We start from the raw sequence: 26,288 nt of genomic DNA, 5'->3' as shown, positions 1-26,288 counted from the left end.
TTTTCACCAACACAAGATTGAGATCTTTCATGCTATAAATGAGTTTCTAAATCAAAGAATGACAGCGCTATCTGTTTTGATTGATTGCTCCGAATATCGATTAATTAAATATTTTATTAATTTCAGTTTGATGATTGCATCTTGTATCTCACAGCTACGACTGTTACCAGCGTTTAGAATTAATTCTGAGCACGACTGGCGGTTTTGTACCTTGACCCCTCCAAGTCATCGACATCACACAAAGTTCTGTTTATATTACAGTGTGTTAAGTGATACAAACCAGAGCCTGTACTGGTACAGTTATGAATAAAAAATTACCCCTTTCCATGATATTATTTGATTTGGTGGCTTATGAAATATATTTTGGTTTTCGGAAAGAAAAATAAATTTCGAGATATTTATTTGCGTGAAACTCAAGTATTCACGAAAAATAGTAAAACGCCTGCAAAAATTTGGCAGCTTTTAAGCTACATTCCTTATCAAGAAAGAAAAAAGACTTTATTCCACTGTCTCTTTGGTGAAACGTTGTTCAAGGCTATTTATAAACAGAAATGCAAACAGAAACATTTGGAGAATATCAAAGGATCAAAGGAAAAAACACTCCCACTCAAGCAATCCAAAACAGCTCCACCATTCACTGGGCCTTTTCAAAAAGGTAGTTTTCTTTTGGCCCCCAGCCTGAGGAAATAGGAGGATAAAAACTGGATAGATACAGAATATTGCCTATCAAATCAATGTTTGAGCAAATATGATATTTGTGCGATTAAATTCGGAGTCCAAAACGATGCAGACATAGAATAATCCAACGCCTATAGCACCTGACCTGCAATAAATAGAAGCTCAGTGGGACACAAGAAGATGTCTGACCACACCTTTTTTTCGCTTAGATAGGATGGTGTCCAAATGTCAAACGACAAGAGACAACATGGCTGTAACTTGCTTTATCATGGAAGGGATTTTAGGATCAAAACTTTTATATCATCAACATTTTGTCGACGTGACAATGATATCCAACTTTATTTTGCAAAAATATGTACTTTATGCTACAAGGCACTTTCTTTTTGGTGGAAAGGATCAAAATGCTGCTCCTGGTTCTGGTCTTCTATTAAGGTCAAAAGAATTACATACAAAGTTATCCGCATTAGTCATGATATTAGCATTATTAATATATCAACACACAGCGTTTTGTTTACATCACATTGAAGAAGGCTGTAGAAAAATTCAACTAACAAAGATTCAAAGGAAGATTTTAAAGTACAGAAGTTGCTTGGTTGTCAAGATAGCGGGTTCCAGCCCACCAGAGCCCTTTGAACTACTGCCTAAGAAACTAAGTAACAAAGCCTGTGTGTGTCTATCATGCTGGAAAGTATATGAGCTGGTATTTGAGAATGTCAGATGTCGCATTGCTTCCAGTGCCTGACTGTTTTGAAGGCGTTTTCCCTAAGTAGTGCATGCGGCTTTACACAATGTACCCTAAAATGTACTCTATATCCACTTTTATATGGTCAGTTGATTTCATGGCATAAACATTTATTTTTGATCCTAGTGCAATATCAACTTGTTTTTCATATGGAATTCCAAGTGATGGCTTAGGCTGACAGGAGCATTTCCATGTAAAGCGGGCAGTTAGACTTCTCCTTGACTCCTTCAACCATACTGAAAGGGTTAGGTTTATAATACGCATGAACGATGCAACATGATTGAGAATGTCATGCAGCATAAAATCACATGAATCTTCTGGTTGACGACAGTGTCGCGGATAATATCCTGGATATGAAATAAATTTAACCATTATTGATTTCGGGCATGAACAGCATGCATCTTATTGATTTTTAGATGGAAGAGATTCCTGTATAATTTTCTATTAGGAGAATGGAAATTTCTCACTAATTAATATCTCCACAACAGTTGTCGGCCACGGGATGTGTACAAAGCAGATCAGATTGAATTGCAAAGGCAGCAAACTTCAAAATGCCTGTAAACGCTTTCGGGGTTACCGTACCACCACTACAAGACCTGATAGGTGTTGTGGCACAGGCTTTGCCCATCGACATCCACAACAGGAAAAGCCAAGCTATATTGTAAAGCAAATTGATGACTTTTCATTCAGCTAAAATTCAGCAAAATCAACTTTGAATTCATTATCTGCAATCCATGATTCATTCAAGCCAGTAAGAGAGGCCTAGATAAGCTCAGCTATGATATGCGATATCGACTTTGCAAAAACTGACATAAAAAGTGTTTGAATTCAATTTCAAAAGTTTCTTCTACTGCTTGGATGTTGAGTAGCATTTGATTCAATGTGAAAATTGTTAGGAATGCTGCTAACTGAAACATCCACAGGAACTTTGAAATCAATAGTACTGAGATTTTTAGAGTCCTTGGAAAATGAAAAGCAGTCATGATTTTAACATGAAATGCAGTTTAACAAGCAAAGCCTGGTAATTATCCTTAATGCCACCCCACGACAACTGAACTTGGATTACGCTCTCTCTGGTGTAATGCCCAATTCAATAATATCAAAAAGATCAACTAGATCAACAAAGAGCAACTGCCGATAGATGAAGAGGAATTGAAGTTGCCAAGGTGATCTGTTACCAGGTAGGCCTATTTCCTTTTCAAGAACACCAACACATGGACAAAAAGTACCATTACCTACCCTAGCTAAAGCGCATGGCTGAAGATCTCGCCAAAAACCCTGTTCTTCTGTGAGGTCAACATCAGCCAACGGTAGGGCAATCTCTCCTATGGGGTCATCACGACTGAAGCGATCGAAATCCAACACTTCCAGGTATAGGACTCGCACCTTCAGTTTTTCATAAGGGAATCCTTCAAAAGAAAAGAAAATTGACTGTTAATGGGAGTATGAAGTTTGAAGTTCATATAGAGACATGTATGGACCATTTTGAGATAGAACATGTCATTTGCCTTATCAAATCAACCATCATGACAGGCAATGTGAGAGAGGGGAATGGTATACACAACAGAATCGCTGCAATTTATATCCAATGCATATTCATTAGGTTGGAAAATCTTAAGGTAAAAATGTCAAATATCAAATTTCAAATGAACAAACCAAGCCTTTAAGTCATTCTTTACATGGCACACACCTCCTTCAGATCATGCCTAAACCTCCCGGTAACTGAAAACACCTTTGAAATCTCCTGAATGTCAAACCGTCAGAAATATTGGAAAATAACACACAAGTAGCATCTTTTCTCGGCTCCGAACATTTGGCTTATCCTTTTATACTGTTTCTTTTCATCATAACATGCGCAGCTGCAAAACTAGTGTCTTTGAGTTATGTCAACTTTTCTTTAAGTGATATTTTAAAGAATTTGTTAAAGCATTCCTGTATTTATTTCAACCGAAGATGCCATCAGATGATTGTGATTCTGCCTCAAAGGTTAGTAGGAGTCGGCGAAGTAGATTCATATAATCTTCTCTGTTGAAAAACCTGTTTAACAACTTCACAATAGCCTGTTACTTCGGAAACCATTGAACTAGCATATCAACTTAATTCTTACATACTACCATAAAAAGGTCACCAATTTCAAAAACTTTGGCAACAAGGCCAACCTCGCTATTGAGCTAAGTCACAAATTTAAGGGAACCCCTGTACAACATGATAATACATATAAAGGTATGGATATAAAGGTACCAATTTGACCATGTCATGGCAGGTTTAAGGTTCTTTTATGACATCGTCTTACTACAGAGGTAACAAAGGTAATCAGTTGGAAAATTGGCAATATATATCTGATAGTGTATCAGGAAGTATGATAGCAGTAGCCCCTATGGATCTGACGAACAGATAAATGAGTCGGTAAATAGCGGCACATGTCCCCAGGGGTGGGGTCCCTTCAGCAGGTGGCAGGGACTGGCGATATTCCCTGCCAGACTGGATGTTGAGAAGGCGAAATCATTCTGAGGTATTGATCACAGAGCTTCCGGATGCATGGATACAGTTAACCCCTCACATGGCAATGAGGGGAGGTAAACCCTTCAATAGGTGACGAAGACTGGGGGTATTTGCAATCCAAAATGTTGCACTTTTATCAAGGTGATTTTTCTGTGGTAGTGATTAGTTTTCTGATCCATGAGAATTCTGCTCATTTCTGCAGAGTGGCTAAACTCAACTTGAGTTTGAGAGATACAGAGTGGCTCAATGAGTTTGAATTTGCTGAAAAGTCTACAGCGTGGAAAAGAGACTTCTGTTAAGTGATCAGAATGTTTCTAAAGACACTTCATGTCAAAAGAGACTAGAGCAAAAGCACTAAATGTGATGATGGACAACTGATATATTGATAACGGATATATCGTAGGTAGTTTAACCTTTTAAAAGACACCCTAGCTCAGTTCATCATGAAATCGATATGTCATTGAAAAACTGACAATACCGAGTAGGCAGATTATTTTATAAAATACTGATACATCTATACGGCATTTAAGTTGAAAATACTTTACATGAAGTACCAAATGAATTGATTATGATAGATAAACGAAAAGTGAATCATTTCATTTTTTTTTTCATTTGCCAATACAATGCTGTATCAAGTATTTCCAAAATGGCACAAGATGTTATAATTAAAAGATATTGAGACTATAGTAATGAGCAATGGACTCCAATTGGTGGCCTCAAAGTGTCTTAGCTAAGTGTGGGCTTGAATTAGTGATCAAATATACTTCTTGTAGAATCGAGATAGCCAATACCTATCGGAGACTTCAAGGCTCCTGTCTTGCCCATTTGTATCCCTTCCATTCCTCAACTTGTCAATTTCAGCAGAACCCATACTGACACTTACATGAACACCCCTAGTCTAGTCATTTCGACAACGTTCTGGGACCAAGTCCAATTTCAAACTCAATTTTCAATCGTTTTCCTTTGGGTTTTGCTTGGTTGATGTCACTGTCAATGACTCCTGTATGCTGTCTTGGGATTTTCAAGGAATTCAGAGTAATAAGGCGATGAGAGAGTTCAACATAACCTCATGAGTTTTTAATTTGATGATATCTGTCAGAGTTACAAATGAAATTAAAGTGAAGATTTTACAGTGAACAGTTCTTACATATAGTGCTCTAGCTACTCAGGCGAACTCTTCTGGAGATGTTAAGGAGAAGACACAAAATGGGGTCCGCCACTGAACACTAGACTAGTTCATTGTTTCACCTAAAGCTAATGACTCACCTTCAAAGAGAAATATCTCATTCCATCTCGGGTTGAGCGTCTTGCGCTTCATTTTCGTTTGCATTTTATGCTTCTTGTCGGGCAGGAGCATGACCTTGACATAGGGGTCGCTCGTCCCCGAAATGTCTTTGGCAGGCAATCCAGTGGCTGAGTGTATCTTAAGTACGAGTGTAGTGGCTGGGAAATCATATGCGATGGTGAAGTGAATACGTCCAAGTCCGGTTCCAGAACGCTCGGATTCTGATGAAGCCTCTGCGCCGATGACGAAGCGTTTGAGCGAAGATTCTGACCCGTATCCTTTGGAGCCCTGGCTTTCGACGCTTTCTGACCGCATCTAGGGGAGAGAAAGACAGGGGGTCAGCGGGCGAAAGGATTGGGAACACCAGACAACATGGGAGGCTGAAAGATGTTGAAATTAGAAACACTTGAACAGATCATAGCAGGTCCATATTCTAAGCAAACATGTACTGAGTATATTATCAGGATAATGAGAATGATTGTTCTGTTGGACATTTTTAGAAAGTTTAAGTAAAAGAGTCGCATGATTTTGGTATCATCATAGGAACACAGACAATATCTCAAATAGAGGATGGGATTGAAGCTTGGAAAGGGTTGATTTGAAAAGTAGGTAAAGAAGTGATATAAAGGATGAGCTGTTGGTTGAAACTTCAAAGGAATTTTGATAGTACAGCACTCAAAACTTGTAAGAGATTGTAAACATTAATGTTTAAAAATAAGAGATGGTTTTATCTTGTCAGTGGATGGAGAGAGGTCTTGATATTGGTGCAGAAGTGTAAAGCCAGGAGTGCCCTGGCCGTTTAGAAAAGACCGGGTCAGTGAATGAACTGAGACGTCAGTTAGGTTTGGGTAGAACAGGCTGCTGAAGGATTGTGCATTAAATTAGAAAAGATTGGGTCCAAGAAAGGACTGAGATGTCAGTTTAGGTTTAGGGAACAGGTTGATGAAGAACTGAGCAATAAATAAGAAAATATTCGGTCAGTGAATGAACTGAGACGTCGGTTAGGTTTTGGAGACCAGTAGAATAGGCTGATGGAGGATTGTGCATTGAATAAGAGAAGATTGGGTTGTACGAGAGGATTGAGATGTCAAGCTAGGTTTAGGGGACAACTTGAACAGGTTGACGAAGGACAGTTTTGTGTTGGATTAGAAAAGATCTGGGACAATGACTTGAATTGACGGGTAGACATTGTAGAGTTTTGTAGGATTAGAGAAGAAATAACTGAATGAGAGTAACATACTGACAATACTGACTGGGTTACATGCAGCTAAGGATTTTTTTCATCGATAGCACTTTGATATGGTTTTATCATTCATATAATTTAATAGAGGTTTGACAAATATTGGGTCAGCCACTGAAGGACTAAGGAAATATTAAGATTACTCCTTACTCTTGCATCGTTCCAGCACTCGTGGATCAGCTTCAGCCATTTATAGTTTTCCGAAAGGTTCGTGTAACGTTCAAAACAGCTTTTTCCTTAATACTGTAATGTCGTTTGTAAGTAACAGTACAGTACACAAGAAGTTCCTGTACGTGTAAAGGTTCGATGCAGAAACATGGCAAGAGCCGATGGATCAACTCTATATGAACGATCAAGTGTCAAAAGCACTTTTCCCCCTCTCATTTTCCTTAGTCCTTCAAAGCATTATGCAGGAGGATATTACATGACAAATACATTATACATTATATGGTGCAAAACTGTGATGAATCACGAGGAGTTACGTATCATTTGAACTTAATACCTCTTTCCATCCTCTCCTTTGAGCCAACTACAAAAGTAATGAAATAAAATATCAACAAAATGTAACTATTGTGTCTGAAAAGAAGACATTTATCTATAAAGCTAGACTATTTAATACTACAAGTTCTATTATAACTAGAAATCAATAATCAATTTATCTTATCTATATGTTTTTAAGTTGGTAAAAACTTAAGAATGCCTTTATTCAGTTAGAGCTTTGATATAGGCCTACTGATGTTTTGAAGACCTCGTTGGAATCACTATCTATAATTGCCTGCGTAACATTACATCATCGCTGATAAACCAACAATTTTAAGTTATAGAAAGAACAATCGATACAAGAAAAAAGACTATATATTGTGAGAATATGGATGTGACACAATGGAATAAAAAACAAAACAAAACTGCAAAATCACCAGACCAAAACAACATCCAACTACAAGGCTTAAAACGGTTTTCAAAGTTCCGTTGGAAAAACCTTCTCCTTGAAAAGTTAGCCTTAAAACACTTTGCAAATGAGAAATACCTCTGGCTGCAAGAGATCTAGTGCATCATTTACAGAAATTTTAAAGAAAATGTACATGTCGACAATGAAGTTATTCAAAATTCAAGATTCAGTGATATCAAAAGTCGAAATATTTCGCCCATGCCAAAAATGATTCTGGACGATGTTTGACCCGTTGTGATGCATCACCCTCTTCCTCTGGTACAAACTGACCATCATCTTGTTCCAATTTACCCTCAGAAAATAACTGCGCAATGGTAGAATTGGTATCAAACTAAGTCACGTCAAGTGAGAGCCATGCTTGAAATATTTATAAAAGTTGAAGTTGATTCCCTTACTTATCAGTATCCAGATGAATGGTACATACAAGCAGTCATATACAAAAATGGTTTTGAAACCACTGCAGGATTGGAAGAGTTGAAAGTTGGCAGGAAATCAAGCATATCTTGTATTAAACTTAGAGAAAAATTTCATCAAATAGCAGGTATTTCTGCAAAAGGGGGTTGAAGCATGCTATAGAGATGCACATGCAGATTTTATATGACTGGATTTCAGAAAGCAGACGGTACTAAGATGGATATGGCTGTTGATTTTTGCACGCTGTATCAATACAATGTACAAGATCGAATACAATGGAAGACCAACCAGTATTGCTTTTTCGGTTGCAGATTGCTTTTTCGGTTGCAAAAACCAAACATGAGCTGGACAATCCATTTGCCTTTTTACCTTTTAGATCAAAGAGGAACTGCCTTTGCTAAGACCACAAAGAAAAAACAAGAACAAGAAAGAAAAACTTGGCAGTGACATTGCAGGTAGCTACACACCTGCCTCTTCCCAGCAGATGCGCTGGTCATCTGGCAAATTTGACATCACCGAAGGGCATCAGAAAGCAACATTTACCATATGACTATGGTACAAGCAAAAGGAGGGTTTGAGCGCTGCTGGCGTTGCTTCTCCAGGGCACTCTGGTCATGGGTTTGACTGCCCTAGTTGCTTGAGTCAACCAATACCTCAGATGGTCGTGGCATGCACCTCAGATTTTGGATGGAGTGGAAGGGACGACACAATTGCAAGACACATTCAATAAGATTTGGATAGCACAACAAGCAATGGAACACACCAACACCATTACTTTTGAATGAGAAAAAAACATGTTATACCAGGACACAAGAACAACACTAAACCAATACCACCAAAAAAACACATCACAAACTTGATAAAAAACATTGAAATATTTAAAAATAAAGGCAATAGAGATAAGTAGATGTGATATCTCAAAATACAAGCAATTCGTTTGCAGCACAAACCTTTAGATTACAGGCAAGGAAAAATCTCTAAAAACAGGCAATTCATTTGCAGAAGAAAACTCAATACAAGCAACATGACACTATTAAAACTATTATTTATGTTGGTCAACTCATGAAATTCCTAGTTCCAAGCGATAAATCTGCAGCCATAAAAACTATAACAACACAGGTGGAACAAGATTCTGGTAAAATCTCTTAATTAAGGAAATTCATTTGCAGAAAATCTAAACCCTAGTAGAAAACCTTCAACAATTTCACCCGTGCACAAAATTTAGTCGCATAACTGACCGTTGACGTAGGTTTTTCCTCGACCTCATCCTCTGGCTCGGAATCGCCCCCAGAAAACAGCTGTTTCATGGTAGTAAGAATGGGTAAGTTAACCAAGTCTAGAGAAAAATCCATCCGCAACATCTGCTCCATTTTGTTCATTTGAGAGAGTGAGAATTTACCGCAAAATAATGAAGGCTTTTCAATGTATTTCTGATGAAAGTTGGCCTGTAGACACACTTATTTTGTCAATTCAAAGCAGCGACTTGCTTGATGTGTCTATCAGAATAACCGATATTTTCCAAATGTTCGGCATTGGCTCACAAAGAAAGGTCTTCAAGCATCTGTAATAGTTCCACTGTATTGAAACAAATTCAAGTTAGTTTATTATGAAATGCTGCCAAGCTAGAATCCTCTGAAAAGATTTGTCAAATAACTCCATGGAAATATCCTTGAAAATAGCTGGTGTTGTCGTCCTTGGTTAAGAATCCACCGTGAATCCCACTTTAGTCCAGTATCTCCTCGAGTAGCAACAATTCTGACGAGCACCTTGGTATATGGGTATAATCTGGTACTATGCACAACTAATGACACGTGCTAAATGGTATCCAGTTAATGACCCAATGTTTAAGTCAACGAAGCCTTTGTGCCAGTACACAAATTAGTCACGACGAGTTAATGAAAACCGCCCATCTTCTGGCCAAGTATGGAAACTATGGCGACATACTACAGCGACGTTACAGTACCACTCTGGTTACTATAGGCACTAGCGCTAAAGCGAAGTCTACACTTATATCAGATACAGAGATTACAGTTTCGCACTGACAAAGATCTGTCACATTCCTCCGACGAGTAAGGCTGGCGAATATTAGCCGATGCTGTGTCACAACTGGGAAAGCACTGGAGGAATCCTCTCCAGGTTTAAGTGGGAAGCGGGTTACGTTGCCATAGGCGCTCCTTGGCAATGACAATAATGTTGTTTAAACTTTTAGTGTGTCTATCCAGTCGGCATGACAACATATCTAGAGGGAATATGGCACTAACGACTTGATTTGATGTCAGCATCATGATAACTCTGCATCACCCTTGGCACAATCGCCGTTTTTGTCAATAGATATCAAACTTGTTATTCCCATAATTTCACAAAGTGCCTGTCTAAATACAGTCATTAAACACTGTGCCTTTTGCTAATCGTTTCCTATTGATTTGGTCAAGTTTGATTTTTTTTTGTGTCGTCACTGAGAACAAGCTTTCACAGAATAAAATACCAGTACCGAGAAAAATGTCATCCAAAAACTTTTCCTGCTGCATCTTTTCTGTGTGCATGGTTGCCAAAACACCTGACATAACAACAAGTTGTGAAAGGATTTGGCACTGTTTTTCCCCAATTTGCATCCTTTCATAAACTTGGTTGTCATGACATCCAACAATGAGGAAAAACAGTGCATGAAGGATTTGGGATTTTAGCTTTTTGTAGCTGCATATTATCGGTATTTCATAGTTATGTTTCATAATACCACTCCCAGAATCCTGTTGTCGAGGCATTGAATCCCCAATGCTTATTGGTAATTTTTCAAAACCAAACCATATCATATTTGTTAAGGCTTTGAAGTGATGATCCAGGCCTCGTTTCCAAAGCCATCTGCTGATGCATTATGATAGGCTTGATATTCATACTTGTGAGTCTTTCTTTCTCTCCAAGTATTACGCAACTAAAAGGGTTAATTTAAGAGATTCCCCACTTGAAACGTTAGAGGGTCTACTTTGGATAAGATTGCAGGACCTAGTCTCTCTAGTCTCCGTGGATGGAGATTTTCTTGTTCCGAACACTCTGAGGTTGGCACTCAATGGAAAATCATTATTGCCGATGACAATTAATACATTAGCTTGTTAGTTCCAACGATTTGTGGTTTGACACCTGCAAATGGCAAAACCACTAAAACCTTTCAAAGTGTCCTTAAGTATACAACACCAACAAGTTTCTGAAACACGATCTTCAAAAGCATATCTTAAGGGCTCAATCATTACCACAACTATGGAAGTTATTGTTACTCCCACAAGAATACTAAACCCCCACTTAGACATAAAACTACAACAGCTGTAAGGCATCAAGGTTAAAGAAATCTTAGAACATCCTACCCGAATGAACTAAGCGCACTGCAACCAGAGAAGTCAGGCTTATCGCCTGAAATCTATACATCTAATTCCATTGTCAGGCTTCCTTAAGTGCCTTTCAATACTTATTCTTTCCAATATATAATTCAATAGCTTGTCAATTTTATCCCCCCAACTTTGTCCAGAGCAGCCAAACGGATTGGATAAAGGACAGCGATTGAATAAAGCTGGCTCACTAGGGACTCGAATCTCATGAGGGTAACTCAATTCCACCTGCTAATTAAGTCACTGGAAGTCAATGTTGCAGAAAAGTCTTAACAGCTGTTTTTAGAAGTTTTAGCGATAGCATGTTACTCCCGAATAAAAGCTTGTTGATATGGTCTCCCTCTCGTGACAAATACCATAACTTGCCACAGATCATCACCAGTCTCCAGTCTGCATGAAATGATATTACATCCATTAGAGCTGCAGAGGCCATCTATGAAATGCTCAGCTATGTTTCTGACAGGTGGCAACACAACTTTCTATTGGGGTACTTGCAAAACTGTGGCCGCTGACTGTCACTAGGGTATTTTTGTTATGACATGTATGATAGGGACATGTCTGAGTTTTGTCATGATTTTAACACGAACTCTACCGTAATGAAAGTCAGCACTGCTATGTAATGCCAAAACCGTATCAATGCCATGAACGTACTACTATCCAAAGACACTGCCCCCGAATATCCACACCAAGAGAATCTGAACTCAACTCAAGGAAAACGAACTGCATTGGAGTCACAATTTTCCTGTTGAATGGTTCATGATTGCCCTGTGTCACCTGGCACTATCCCAGCCATTCATCTCTCTCGTCTGATTAGCCATCTAAGGTGAACCGTTTCTTCAGAAACGAGAAGAAGACTAATCAACGAGGCATGCCTGTTTGAAAACTTATTGGTAACTTTACCTTCTTTTCTCCAGGCCAAGTTCAAGATTTTAACTCTTTCTCGGGAAAGCAGGCGAAGTGGTTTTAATTGCACATTCTGACTATGCAATTTGTTCAGCATCAACCTCGGGTATTATCTGTAGCCATGTGATTTTACCCTGTCAGAGAGGTTTTGGTTTAAGCCTGTGATCTTGCATGAATTTAGTTTAAAAGCATTTCAAAGGTCTCTCAAGCAAGTGCTTGTCTACCCACTCCTTCATATTCATTGGTCTGCATTTTTTGGCTAAAGAGAATTCTGCTGAATTATAGTTAGTAACCCTGACAGACATCCGAAGACCAGAATACTGATGGTAGCTCAAGTGTATCTCACTAGTATCAGGTGCGGATCCAAAGGGAGAGGGGCATCTGACACACACCCATCATTCAGTCGGCTGTGTCCCCTCTGAGTATTTCTTATGACAGCGCATACCCTGCCTGTCACAGTACATCAGGTACACCAAGTGCTACGAAGCAACCCATCATGTCACAGTACATCAGGTAGCAGTATATGATGCTCTGTGAGGATAGATACACCAGGATGTCTCCAATATCGGAAATCAATAACTTGAACCTGACTATATGGCAACAGACCCTCACAAGGTATGACATTTCTCAGGAACAATCTACGTCAGAGGGAAGACATCGGTTAACACTCTAGTCACAGAGCAGGTATGACATTTCCTTGGGAAGGACTTGTTGGAGGGAAGACAGAGTACCCTATATCCGAATAGCTTTGTTGAAGTTAAGGTATTGATGTCATGACAGTTCCTGTAACATAGCGATAGAGCAGCTGAATCCCTTCAGTAAGCAACATCCAATTTCTTCATGTGTCATCTGAGCTCATCGTCATCATCACCATCATCATGTCCAGCAGCCATGCGGCCATTGGGGTGACCCTGATATTGTGGCATCACACAGTTCCGTCCTGAGCAAGGCGGATCAAGTTACAGGTCTTTCTTCAAGTCCATTCCTTCATGCCATCCAATCCTCTACGGTGGGTCACACCGTCTGTTGACCTCTACCATGTCATTCAAGACAGTATCTGTGTATTATACGCGCCGGTCACCGATCCAAAGGTTGACCACGCTCAACGTTGCTTAACTTCCACTCTGGGGCCAACGTGCCAACCACTGGGCCATAAAGGAATTCCCTCATGGCCGGCGGGTTAAGCCGTGCCATATACCTGGGGGTACTATACATCATTCCCCCCTTCGGACAGAGATGGATCGTCCGCGATCCTACTTAGCGCTTCATGCGTCTCAGTACCGAATTACAAATCCAGAGCTCGCATCGCGTGGGAAGGTCTGCCAGATGTATTATACGCGCCGGTCACCAATCCAAAGGTTGACCGCGCTCAACGTTGCTTAACTTCCACTCTGGGGCCAACGCGCCAACCACTGGGCCATAAAGGAATTCCCTCATGGCCGGCGGGTTAAGCCGTGCCATATACCTGGGGGTACTATACAATTTGCTAGCCATCCTTGGCTCTCATGATGTCTCCGTTAACCTCTTCTTGGTAATTATGCTGGGAGGCTACTGGACAACCAACTCTTTTACTCAGTTACTCTCTCTTTTAGCAGGTTTTCGTCATTATGAAAAAATATGATTCTGTACTGCTACTGAAATACTACTCAACAAAACAGACACCTCTACTGGAATCACTACAAAAATAAAGAGTACTAAAGAATATCTTTGAAATTTGTCAAATTGTTCAGATGACAACACTCTGAAAAACTATCAGTTGACTTCAGAATGATGTGCAGGATTAAAATGAGTACTGATCCACTCCAATGCTGTCTTTCTCTGATATCGTTTACTTTAATGAAAAACAAGTTTTTATTCGCCTGCGATTTATAACAGCTTTCATTTCGTAGGAATCATTGTGTCACACACAAATATTTCATTTGATGTCCCCTCAGACTCAGTCCATCATTTTGACGTCAACCTTCTGCAACTCCTAAACTTACATCGTGTAATGTTGGGTTGATAGCATGGGCACCCATCCCCCCTTCAGCATCAGGCTGAACATGCTCCGGCTTTAATTTCTTTGATGGTGGGGTCTGGAATCTGAAAAGGAAGACACAAGCTTTTAAAATGAGAAACTGAGGAGAAAACCAGCTCAGACAGGATTTGATAATTTCTTCACCTGTTGCATGACTTGAAAATATTTTTTATCATCCCTCTAGTTGGTGAGTGTAGGCCCGTCTCTGGTCAAACACCATTTTGGTTGGGGAGATGGCCGGAGTTGGTCTGTACTCCTCTGACTAAGCCCGAGGGTTGAATAAAAGTTGTCAATAAGAAAATGTTAGTATATTAATGTTGTACTGGCGTTGAATACCTGTAACCGTTGACTTCTTTTTTTATCTAGATGGTTGTCTTTTTTCTGTTGCTTTTTTTACGTGTTGTCTTTTTTACCCATTGTCTTTTTATCTAGATGGTTGTCTTTTTTTCTGTTGCTTTTTTTACGTGTTGTCTTTTTTACCCATTTACCCATTGTCTTTTTATCTAGATGGTTGTCTTTTTTTCTGTTGCTTTTTTTACGTGTTGTCTTTTTTACCGAGATTGTTGTCTTTTTTCCCCTCGTCTTTTTAACCTAGATGGTTGTCTTTTTTCCGTTGTTTTTTTTATCTGTTGTCTTCTGTTGCTTTTTTTACCCATTGTCTTGTTTACCTAGATGGTTGTCTTTTTTACCCGTTGTCTTTTTTATCTAGCTGGTTATCTTTTTTTCTGTTGCTTTTTTACCTAGATTGTTGTCTTTTTTTCCGTTGTCTTTTTAACCTAGATGGTTGTCTTTTTTCCGTTGTTTTTTTTATCTGTTGTCTTCTGTTGCTTTTTTCCGTTGTCTTTTTAACCTAGATGGTTGTCTTCTTTACCCGTTGTCTTTTTTATCTAGATGGTTGTCTCTTTTCTGTTGCTTTTTGTCATGTCGCTTTTTTACCAATGGTTGTCTTTTTTTCTGTTGCTTTTTTTACCCGTTGTCTTTTTTTATCTAAATGGTTCTTTTTTTCTGTTGCTTTTTTTACGTGTTGTCATTTTTACCTAGATGGTTGTCCTTTTTTTGTTGCATTTTTTACTCGTTGTCTTTTTACCTAGATGTATGTCTTTTTTCTGTTGCTTTTTTTACGTGTTGTCTTTTTTACCTAGATTGTTGTCTTTTTTCCTGTTGTCTTTTTTACCTTGATGGTTGTCTTTTTTTCCGTTGCTATTTTCACCTGTTGTCTTTTTTATCTAGATGGTGTTTTTTTACCCGTTGTCTTTTTAATCTAGATGGTGGTCTTTTTTTCCATTCCTTTTTTTAACCCATTGTCTTTTTACCGTTGCTTTTTTTACATGTTGTCTTTTTTCCGTTGCCTTTTTTACTTGTTGTCTTTTTTAACGGGCCTTTTTCCGTTGTCCTTTCTTCAGTTGCTTGTTTTACCGTATACCGATGAAAAGTGACTTCATTGCTGGTTTAAAATAGTGCAGTGCTGTGAAAATCTTTAAAATCCTTTTCAGAGATACAGCCGTTTGTTAATGCGACTCAACAGGCTTTAGTTCAATACTGATATCGGGTTGCATAGTTTTAACAAATTCAACAGTTAAAAGGTCTTTTTATACCTGATAAGCTATTAGTCTTGGCATCACATATGGTTGGAATGAAGAGGGAACATAATGGGAAACAAGCAGTAACCATGGATATAAAGGTTTTATTGTGTTTCTAACATAATAATGGTTCCAGGGTGGGAATGTTTCAGGCAGGATCGGGATCTTAGGAGACATAAGCACAAAGAAAGAAGAAAATACAGCTGCATTGAAACATCTATCAGGTTTCTGCAAAATGTCATAAAGTGTTTTAATAGTGCTCATGAGAAAATGTTACAAACAAAAATATGGTATATTACACACAAACATCTAACAAAGATCACATAGATCAAAGAAATGAACAATACTTGTACGACTTTGTGTGACATTTCTAAAAGGACAACGAAAAAGCTTTACATATATTTTCATTTTATCCTGCAACTACCCATACTGCCTCTCTTATTCAACCGTGGAGAATAGCTAGTGATTTTTACACACTCAAAACTAGAGCTAAAAGGTCGGTAGTCCCACTACCTCACTCTGATAATAGGTTATTTTGCCCCACCAAGGGTTTCCGTCAAGATTTGTTTTTAGGGTATGTTTTGGGGTAGGTGAAACATTTCCACAATGACCTAGCAGCTACTTATAGACAACACCACGGAAATCTAGCACTCGTATGTTTTGATAATGATTACAGGAGAGCAGTATGGTACTGCAATGCATGTAATCAATTGACAATGGGATTATTGCAAGCAATATGACACAAGGATGGTTTATGATTGGAATCACAGGGGCCAGCAGCAGTATGTGATATTACAGAATAATGAGACATCGAGTTTCGCCGGTGTCACTAACAAACACAGGGTACTGCAAAGGGTGTTTCCCATAGGTGTGGATCAGGGAGGTTGTACAGTTGGCAAGCAGCACGAATACTTTTGGCAGAGGGAACAGCAATGTGTGCGCATGGTAATATAACAGGTGTGTCAGTCAATGGTGTTATGATCTTCACTTCTGGGCTCACAACTTGCTCTTTAAGTTTCGTTCAATCCAGCATGGCTGCCCACTTCTCAGTTTCCCAGAAGACAGCAATACTTTACCCTACCACTGGGCTGTTTCTCATCAGGTAAATACCTTAAAGACATATCGTCCAACCCTTTCTCCAAAACAAAGTTACAAGGTGAACAAACATGCAGGATAACTGAATATACGGCGACATTGTAAAATGCTTTGATTATTGTAAATATGTTACAAGGGGAAGCAAAATACTGTGACATCCTTACCTACTGTGATTGCCAAAAGAGAAATGTTCAACATACAAACATCTTCATAGTAACAAACTGTGACCAAATCAACACCTTGAGTTTGGTGGAGACAAACAGGGACAAGAATGGCTGGTTCTTGGTTAAGAATGACTGGTTCTTGTTTGGAATTTACTGACGTATTTCTCATTATCACCAGTAATTTGGTCTTTGGTCATGGGTTCAGCCCAGAACCTCATGGTGACAGTCATCTGGGCAAATTCATTCCTATCTTTCTCACGCCTGTTCTTCAAAATCAGGTGTGCTTATCTATTGCTTGTCTCCACCGTTCAAACCCTGAACAACTTGACCAGACAAGAATTTCATGAATCCAGGGCTACAAATATCATTTTACCTGCCTAACTGTCATCTCTTATGCACCGATTCCTCTACAGCAGATGTTTGATGTATTGCCATAACAAATCTACACTCGGTTCCAGGGAGTATTTGGTGATTTAAATAACCTGCTATCAGGTTAATTGGGAATGAAAGTATCACCAAAAGATAACAATCCCACAAGCTGGTAATTTTTAACAACCTGAGATAACCACTGGAGCCATGTGCACTTTTTTTGCCAGGGCAGCATCCAAAGTGGGAAAACATCCTTGTGGAAAAAGTCCTTTAGAGATGACAGAATCAAGCTATAGCAGGTTTAACTTTGCCACACTGCGATGGCCTCTGATAAGTGACTGCCCTCGTAATCCATTCTACCAAGTATGGGTTAAAGATCTAATCTATACTCGATTCTACCAAACACAGATAGTCAACCATCTAACATGAAATTTTGACAGATAAAATCAAACAAACAATAACCGCAACATGAAATACCCACTTCTCTCTAGAAAGGATAATCGAAAGAAAAGATTGAAAGTTGAATTTCATGACCATGATGGGGTCTTTAAGTAAAAAGTTGCTGTCCTCAATGAGTCAGGTAAATGGCCAAAGGACTTCTGTGATGAGAGACCATTTCTCTTCGTTTAAAATATCTCTAAAGAACGTGATATCGAATGGAGTGGGTCTGATGACTATATAGACTAAAGTTACCCCTGGTGTCATATACATGCTGTTAGTAAAGAGTACATGTTTAACATTTAATATCAAGAGTCTGCTCATCCAATCATTCTACAGCACAAGCTCAACATTGAAACAACAAAGAATTAATACTTCTGCCTACAAAATACTTTTGACACATTTTTTAGAATGTTTCTTCAACGATTTTTCTTAAAACCACAAAAGTCCCAAAGCTGACACATCTAGGGGCAAAAAATACACCAAGGCCTTACCTGAATGCCTGAATCCCAAGTATTGCACTGTTAGTAGCAGCAGAGGAAAGAAAATATATTTGGTTAGCAAAGAGTACAGCAAACAATGTCATTAAGAAACAGATCACCAAACAGAATAACGTAAGAACCTTCAAAAAGTCCATTTGTAATCTTAGCACAGAAAACAAAGGTCCTGAAAAAAGTCATCACACAATTATTTTATCACTTCCTTCGTGGTGGACAGTCTTTCACGATATTGCCAAAACGATTCTGGGACCTGTGTCCAGCAATGCCTTGCTTTATAAAGTGCAACAGACATCAAATACAAGGAGAAAAAGATGTAGTTCCAGGTACTGAAATGTCCAGAGATCACAAAATCCCTTTATGGCATTACTGCAAATTTCTCAAAGTGCCCAAAGTCAGGTTGGTGACTCAATTCTTTTTCGGGACTGTTCTGAAAATTAACAAATTAAATAACAAACACTTTTTACTACATTCAACACTGATGATAACTTCAATTAGATAATAAAAAGAAATCTTTGACTTTGCAAAAAGATATTCTGAAACTAAGTGATGGGATTTGTACGAGAGTGTCAGTTTGAAAAACCATTGATGATGTAAAACTTGATCATGATGATGTTGGTTCCTGATTATTCTAACAGAGGGCCATACATCATTACATTTATATTACAGGTGTCTGTCATCATCTCCATTACAAGTCATCACCTTTATCCCAACCCAAAGATCTTCTCTACTTTGAGGCTGCCCAAATGATCAAGCTCACCAATCCCTACTTTTAGCCATTATTCAATCATAGACCATCCATCAAATGTCTTGGAACCACCAAAAGGAATATGACAGTGAATTATCTTGATGACAAGGATGTGCAGTGGTCAGCATGCCCTCACGAGAGACCGTTTCAAAAAGCTCAGAGAAGACTCAGTTCAGGTTTCAAATGACAGCGCCTAAAGTTTCAACCACTTAAAGACCACTCTTGTCAGCCGCTACCTATAAATTCAGTCCCTCCAATTCCACATTACAGATAAACTTTGAACTTTGCATCAGGTTCCTTTGCTCCACTGATGAGAAGGAACACCCCCAGCCATGATCCTCCTAATCAGCTGAAATCACTGTCAACCCTGATGCGAAAAGTGACCCTTCCATATCCCTTCTGACTGCCCCCAGCATCTGTGCTCATCGAACTGCTACATTATCAATCATCAGATCATAGGCCGTGCGTCATACGGCGTATCGATGGCCGCAGTGTGATCAATAACCCCCTTTGAAGGGAATTCAATCGGGCGTGACCTCATAGGGCATCTACTCCAGACAATTTGGATGTGATCATTTTTGACATCTGCTTTAGAGGAAACCAACAAGCTGCAGCAGGTTCCAATGGTTGCAAATATTTTAAGACAATTAAATGCATTTGAATAATTTCACATGTCATCATCATATGTAACGTCATTCTCATTAATTTCTTGTTGAAATAGCACCAAAATTCCAACTCTAATGTATCAACCATCAAATTTTGAAACAAGGCAGAAAGGGCATTGCTATCTAAATAAGATCTCAAATCAAGTCTAAACAAATCCATATGGTTTGCCTCTTTCTCGCTCCATTCTTTTAAAACCTGTTCGCCTGAACCCGAACAATACAAACTGACCGATTCCAGGCATTCGAGGTGGGCCACTCCATAGGAGGTAAGAAGACGTACAGGGAGTTCAAGGCTGGAAGTGATCTCGGTCAGTCCTGAAGTGGACAATCCCTGGGGTCTACAGAAACATGTATGGAAGTATGGTAGGTGAGATTATGGCATCTAATGGACATAAGGTGATATCCGGTATCATCGAGGGGGTGATGTATCACCCTCGTATCAGGATCAAGGGATCCTGCATCATACGATAAATACTTAGAGGTTTATGTGGATATTCTCTAAAGCAAAGATCAATAGATGAAGGGATTCCTTTTAGTCAATTTGTATGGCAACTTTGTCCCAACGGAGCACAAGTTTGATTTCCGAACCTCAAAATGGCCGTTCAGAGAAACATAGATGTTCACTTTTACTACTTCAGAGACAAGTAAAAATCTAAATCTTGGCATGAAAACAGCAAATAGCCATCATGCTTCAGTACTTGGGAGAACTGATACTGATATGCAACTTGGGCAAACATGAGAGTCTGTCGGCAGTATAGAATGATCTTGCCAGGATCAATAGGAGTTGCGGACATTAACCTCATTGGATGACATAATGACGTACTTGCTCGATTTTTCTGTCAGCTTTATAGCAAGTAAGTGTGTCAGTGATCACAAAGCACCAAGAACTTAGTGGAGAAAGAGTCATTAGATCATAGGAAAACTTGATAATGTGAGACAGTAAAGGATCTCTTAAAGGCCCACGCTGTTCCATAAAATGTTTCGTCAGCACCAACATGGAGCAAACCGCCTAATGGCTTCTTTTGAATCCTTTCAACCTCATCCTCTGGTGTGGCTATTGGAAATGAGTCCCTGGGAACAGACATCAGGTGTATACCTTGCAACCTACGTCATAGCCGATCATCAATTCGGTAAGGCAAACATGTCTCCCACTTGACCATACAAACCAATAGCAAGCATCGCATATCAATTGGATGGGGAACAACACACATTAGCCAGAAATGTCAGGTGCGATGACTGCTGTATTTAGCACCAACATGATACTCATGATGCCCAACTTACAGCTGGGCCCACCAATGTAGCCTTCAGGCAGGGACAACCAACCTTTGTCAGATTAGGACCCGCTTTGATCTAATGATTCTGACTCTCAGCTTGAAAACCCTACAATAGTTCTGATACTCTAGGCATTGCTCTTGGTCTAACTTGCCTTACTCCACCAAGGTTTATAAATGGGTACTGGTCAGAAATACTGAGTCTGTTGCAAATGGACAGAAGAGCATCCGATCATGTTCATCTCCTTCGGGAACATCTTTTGTTCACTTGTTTTAGAATCAGCCGAGGTTCCCAAGAAGCCTTCATCAGCCAAGAGCGATTTCAGTGCTAATTTTCGAGGAACAGAATGGACAACAAAAATTCCGCCAATATACTCATCAGGACAACATGATCATGGCCATGGTAGCAAAAAGGAACTAATAAAGCAGCAGCAGTGGGCAAAGGGAAACATTCTGGGGTCTGAATGAAGTGTAGACTCCACACCCACTGGTATGTATAAACCCCCTTTGAAACCAAACCAAGACGGGATACTGCAAACAGATATTGCTATCTTGGATGTTTTCTCAGATCAAAGAAAAGGATAGGAATTGGTTTCTTGCATGATCTGTTGACATTTATCGTCTAAGGCGCAATATTTCCGCTGTGTATAGTTACAAACATGTCACAAGAAGAAAAGTAACATGGTCATATGCAAACGTATTGTTTTCGTAGAAATGAGAAAAGTAATATAAGTAATGGTAAAGGCAATATAAGAAAGTAATGGTAAATGTAACCGAAGTAATGATCAATGTTACCGAAGTAGATTCTTATCAGCAATCTCAGCACAATACCTCATTACCTTGCAGTCACTTTCACTTGTTAGAAACACTACACTCCAGCTTGGGACTTCTACAGAGGTTGCTTATTATCAGCTACTGTGGAAGAAATGGATACTATTGTTTGAGTCATTAAGTTCCCCACTAGCTTTACCCACTGCTATAAATTGTCAAATTGTCAGTACCATGCTGGACCAGCATGCCTGTAAGTCTTTTCTGGCCCGTAATCAGAGCCAATATAAGTGCTGGTGGAAGAACTGGATACATTTGGACAGTCATCACGTTTCCTGCTAGCTCAGTAGACCATAAAGTACCATGAAGAAGCACATTCGTCCGGTAGCTTGACACACACACAATCAAGTACCTCACTAGCTTTCCTCTCTTCGGAGCCACTATCAGAGAGCGCCATAACTCGCTGCCAAGTACCATTGACCATCTTGAGATAATCACTCCCTGTTACCCTAATGGCACAAATTGAATAGAAATTGGAAAACCTAGCCCATTATGGATTGGGAAAGGCTTCAGACTAAGGAGCTCACCAGTCAAAGCTTTTCACCTCAGAGAGATAATGGCTTGTCTGCTGGATCAAACCGGGAGATCGGGTTTCTGAGTTTTGTCTCTCATTGATGGGAAATGATGGGAGGTTAATTTGGACAAAGCCATCTTAGCCAAAGAAAAAGATGATCTGTCATGAGCCGAAACACTGCCTCAAGTGGTAATAATGAGTGAAAATCCTGTAGCACAAGCATGATTATTTCAAAATGGCTGACCCTCCACCCACCCAGTGACACCAATCTGTGATTCCAATATTCTGAAAATACGATCGGGGACCGGGATAATATACATGTTTTATAGATGATTTGCAACTGGAAAATCATAGATTTTGGTAGAGTTGGTAAAGAATCAGTTTAAAGCTGGTTTGCAAGCCAGCAAAGAAAGCAGGAAACTGCACAGCTTTCAGTAGAATTGGATTAATTTTGATGTAAGTTGGTAACTGACCACAAAGCCGGTGAAAGCGGAAAAACTGTTAGGTAAACTGCTGTTTAAGGTATCATACCAGTCCCGAATTCAACAAACACTTTTATTCCGACTGGTATAGATACATACTGTATTATTCTACATAGGGGAGGTAAAATATGTAACTTCTCATGTAGACAGATATAGCTCTTGTATAATCATCGATGAAATATTCATCAACTGCAAGCCCATTGGTAGTTCAGGTAACGATTGTCATTTTCTGTGAGACTGATGTTTCAGGGTTTGGGTTCTAGCTTGGTAATCAGTCGGTTCTTCCCATCAAACAAAGTGTCCGCTACGTGTTCTAAGGGAAATGCTGGCCTGAATATGACAATAACTTTGTGAACGATCTGTACCTGGTCCGAATACTGGCTATTTATTTGCAGGTGTCTGCAAGAAGTCCAATGATCACTGTAGCATGAAATTAATATCAAATCCAGCAAATGCAGATGACAGATCATTTTGCCACACACAGCAGCGATAATAATTGGTGATGCAGCGATTCCAATCGCTTGTTTGCACAGTGCTTAAGTCTTCTTCTGCAGCTACTGCAAATACTTAGCACTTGCAGATTACTCCACAACTGGATAATGCAAAACATATTTCAGCTTCTTGTACTTCAAACAACACCATTCCTTAGACCCAGAAGCAACTTTCAAACAAATAAATCTTCTCAAAAATTGGCATCGTTTTGTACTAATTCATCACCCAACAAGCCAATACTGCACACACAGGCAAAAGTAACAATCGATAACAAAAATAAAGCTAATACAGACAAAAGATGATCATCCTCATATTAGCTCAGATACTTCTCTACTGCTCACGCAACATACCGTAGGCTAGGAGGTTGCGCGAATTTGATTGATGGGACTGGGAGATAATTGACAGGATAATGATATGACCTGATGGGTGATTTGTTCAGGAAGACGGTCAGTTTACCTTTCTGGACAAATCGCCCTGGTAATCAGCTAGAATGGCCACTCGATCATTCTGGGGTATGATCTTACTGTGTTAGAGCTAGAGAAAGTATTATTGAGAATGCCCACTTCAGCATGACAGGTTCTAGTTGAACAGTGATAGAGGTAAAGATGTCACTGCGAATGACTTCACCATTATGGATATGGTTGGCCAATATCAAGCATGTCAAGTGTGAACATTTCCCCGATGAGGCAATGGCAAGGCCTGTTCAAGAAGCATATTCTGAAGGGAACGAAACCATGACCCCTGACAGTAGTTCAAGATGCTGATCTATCGTTCTGCCTGAGGGGTTAGAGTGGTGGCAGTCAATCATTATGGCACTCAGGAAAACCCAGGCAATGAGACCCTAACATCAGGTGACCAGATAGTGGTCAGCGACCTCACTGAGTTAGACAGACCCAAATTACTCTGGATGCCTTGCCATTGTTTGCAGGCTAATAGTATCGACTATGTACATTCGTCTACTGCTGTGGGCCAAGTTTTCAAAGCATCCCTAGTCCTCTCATCATATTACTCCTTCCGACCATTGTCTGGACTCTTTCAGGTGCCATGATTTCATTCCCTGACCAGCAGGACTCCAGGCCAAAATTAATAAGAGTAACAATAGTAAAGCCCTCCCGGTCCTATCTCATTTTTGAGAATCGATAGCAGCAGTATAGGATGTTGGTAAAGGCAAGTTTGCTTGGGTTGCCAAGCAGACTGCATGTCCATATTGGAAGGAAGAACCATACCAATCAGTATAACTATAAATTGGGGAATCAGGCTGATCTACCAGCCAAATGTACCACAGTACTGGAATTGGTCCTTAGGCCAACACAAGGACCTAAAGGCCACCAGCCGCCATTCAGGATAATGGTACTAATAGCCCATCCCTGATCTAGTTGGTTGGTTCATTTCATTAGGTTATCAGCAAAGGAAGCAGCAATTCATTTAGGAAAGGCCGATGCATCAGCATATGCTATCAAATAATGTTGTTGCTGGTGGAAGCAAGGTCAGTGTTGCAGTACTTATTCAGATGAGACCATCCTTCGTTATCTCTGAGATGATGCAATTTCATTTTATTTCTGTAGCTTTGCAATACCGGCAACTCAATCTGAATCAAGTCCACCTGACACCACAGCCTAAAGCAAAGAATATTACTTCCTATATTTCAAACAGGTCACATCATTTATTGAGAGCAGGAGCATAAAAGTGACGCTACCTCTCACAATTTCCAATATCGCTCAGAAATGCAGGTGTCGGTTACAGATTATATCCCTAATATGTAGTGGGACTGACGTCAGTCACTCAGGTCACATACCAAAATAGCACCGGTGCAAAAATGCTCCGTTGCTAATGAGCATGTCATGCTTTCAACCCTCCCAGGTGTATCGATCTGGAAATAATAAGCGTCTGAACCTACTAATGAGATAAGGTACATCCTTTTTGTCTTGTGAGATGAGGATGAGCACCAAGCGCGCTCCCAATTCCATGTGAAAAACAATTGCCGGGGCTTACAAGGTAAATCCTCCTAAAGGAATGAAGGAGATTTTCCTTAGCTGTTTTTTCGTCTTCTTAAGTGTAATTATGCTTAATTGTACTGGTAACAGTTCTGCCAATTTCATATTTTTATTTGATAATGCAATGCGCTCAATTATTATCGTAATTATACATTCCAAAGGCACTCATGTTTCAGGCTCAATTCCCGAAGGAGTCTCAGGTGGGTGTTTGGCACCAACACCACTACTACCTTTGAAACCATCTCCACCGAAGGTTCCCATTTTTTCCTCTTTGAGCCAAAGGCAGTTCCACTGGGACATGATAAAGCCAACTATATAAGGAACTACAGCAGACTAGTTGCTAAAACTCTTGGCTAGCAATCAAGATGTCTCTAACTCTAAACTTGTATAGGGCTTATCTGCAACGATATGCACTCCTGCGAGAGTGAGCACATCAAAAGTAGACTAGCATGTGCTTTAGGAATTGGAAGTGCTCTTACTAAAAGTACACACCCTCCTTCTTCTTCAGTGTGATCTTATCAAAATTTACAAGAGAAAGATCATAAGATTTTCTTGCTTTACTCTCTTATCGGTCACTCGCACCTGTAGACAAGTTTCGATTATATATCTATTCGTTAACAGGGAATGACAATCGGGAAACGAGTCAGTTATCGGCACAGTCGGAACGTCAGAAACAGGTGTCAGCGGAACAAGAGGAAGTCCACATTGACCAATAATTGCTTGCTGGGTTATGATGAGCAACAACTTCACCAAATCTGACGCGACTGCCAATAAGCGTATCTTTAAAGTGTTATTTTTGTTGCTGATTTTTGTTGATATTGATTGTATCTGTGAATTTTTTAGCACTGGCAGTTGCTTCTTTGTACTGGGAGTGTCTGGATAAGCTTTGAAAGTCAATGTATTCACTTGACATGTCAGCTGAAAGTCTCTCTTTAACTGTGGAAACTTGGAAAGGCCATCATATACTTTATTTCTAAAAGTTTTTTTATAACAGGAGCACAGCTCTGGCGCTCGCCTTATAACTTGAACTCGGGACACAGAGGT

The 26,288-nt window shown here is 39.6% G+C and overlaps 1 protein-coding gene across 14 annotated transcripts in view; it reads right to left on the bottom strand.

Annotated features, from left to right (window-relative positions):
- Window positions 1-26,288, bottom strand: part of LOC135487388 (synaptotagmin-7-like) — an 80,405-nt gene that overhangs the window by 6,000 nt on the left and 48,117 nt on the right. For 10 of the 14 annotated variants that reach the window (XM_064770965.1, XM_064770969.1, XM_064770973.1 and 7 more), the window contains 5 exons: window positions 18,248-18,274; window positions 14,073-14,172; window positions 6,950-6,976; window positions 5,189-5,522; window positions 2,660-2,829 (listed from right to left, as the gene is read on the bottom strand). In XM_064770965.1, the coding sequence (XP_064627035.1) occupies window positions 2,660-2,829; window positions 5,189-5,522; window positions 6,950-6,976; window positions 14,073-14,172; window positions 18,248-18,274 (658 nt within the window). The remainder of the gene's footprint in view (window positions 1-2,659; window positions 2,830-5,188; window positions 5,523-6,949; window positions 6,977-14,072; window positions 14,173-18,247; window positions 18,275-26,288) is intronic. The other 4 variants (XM_064770968.1, XM_064770976.1, XM_064770977.1 and 1 more) reach the window with 3 other exon arrangements.

The sequence above is a fragment of the Lineus longissimus genome, chromosome 5 (assembly GCF_910592395.1).
Source record: "Lineus longissimus chromosome 5, tnLinLong1.2, whole genome shotgun sequence".
Taxonomy (NCBI): domain Eukaryota; kingdom Metazoa; phylum Nemertea; class Pilidiophora; order Heteronemertea; family Lineidae; genus Lineus; species Lineus longissimus.
The sequence above is the reverse complement of the archived record's forward strand: the minus strand, read 5'-3'. Positions and strand labels throughout refer to the sequence as shown.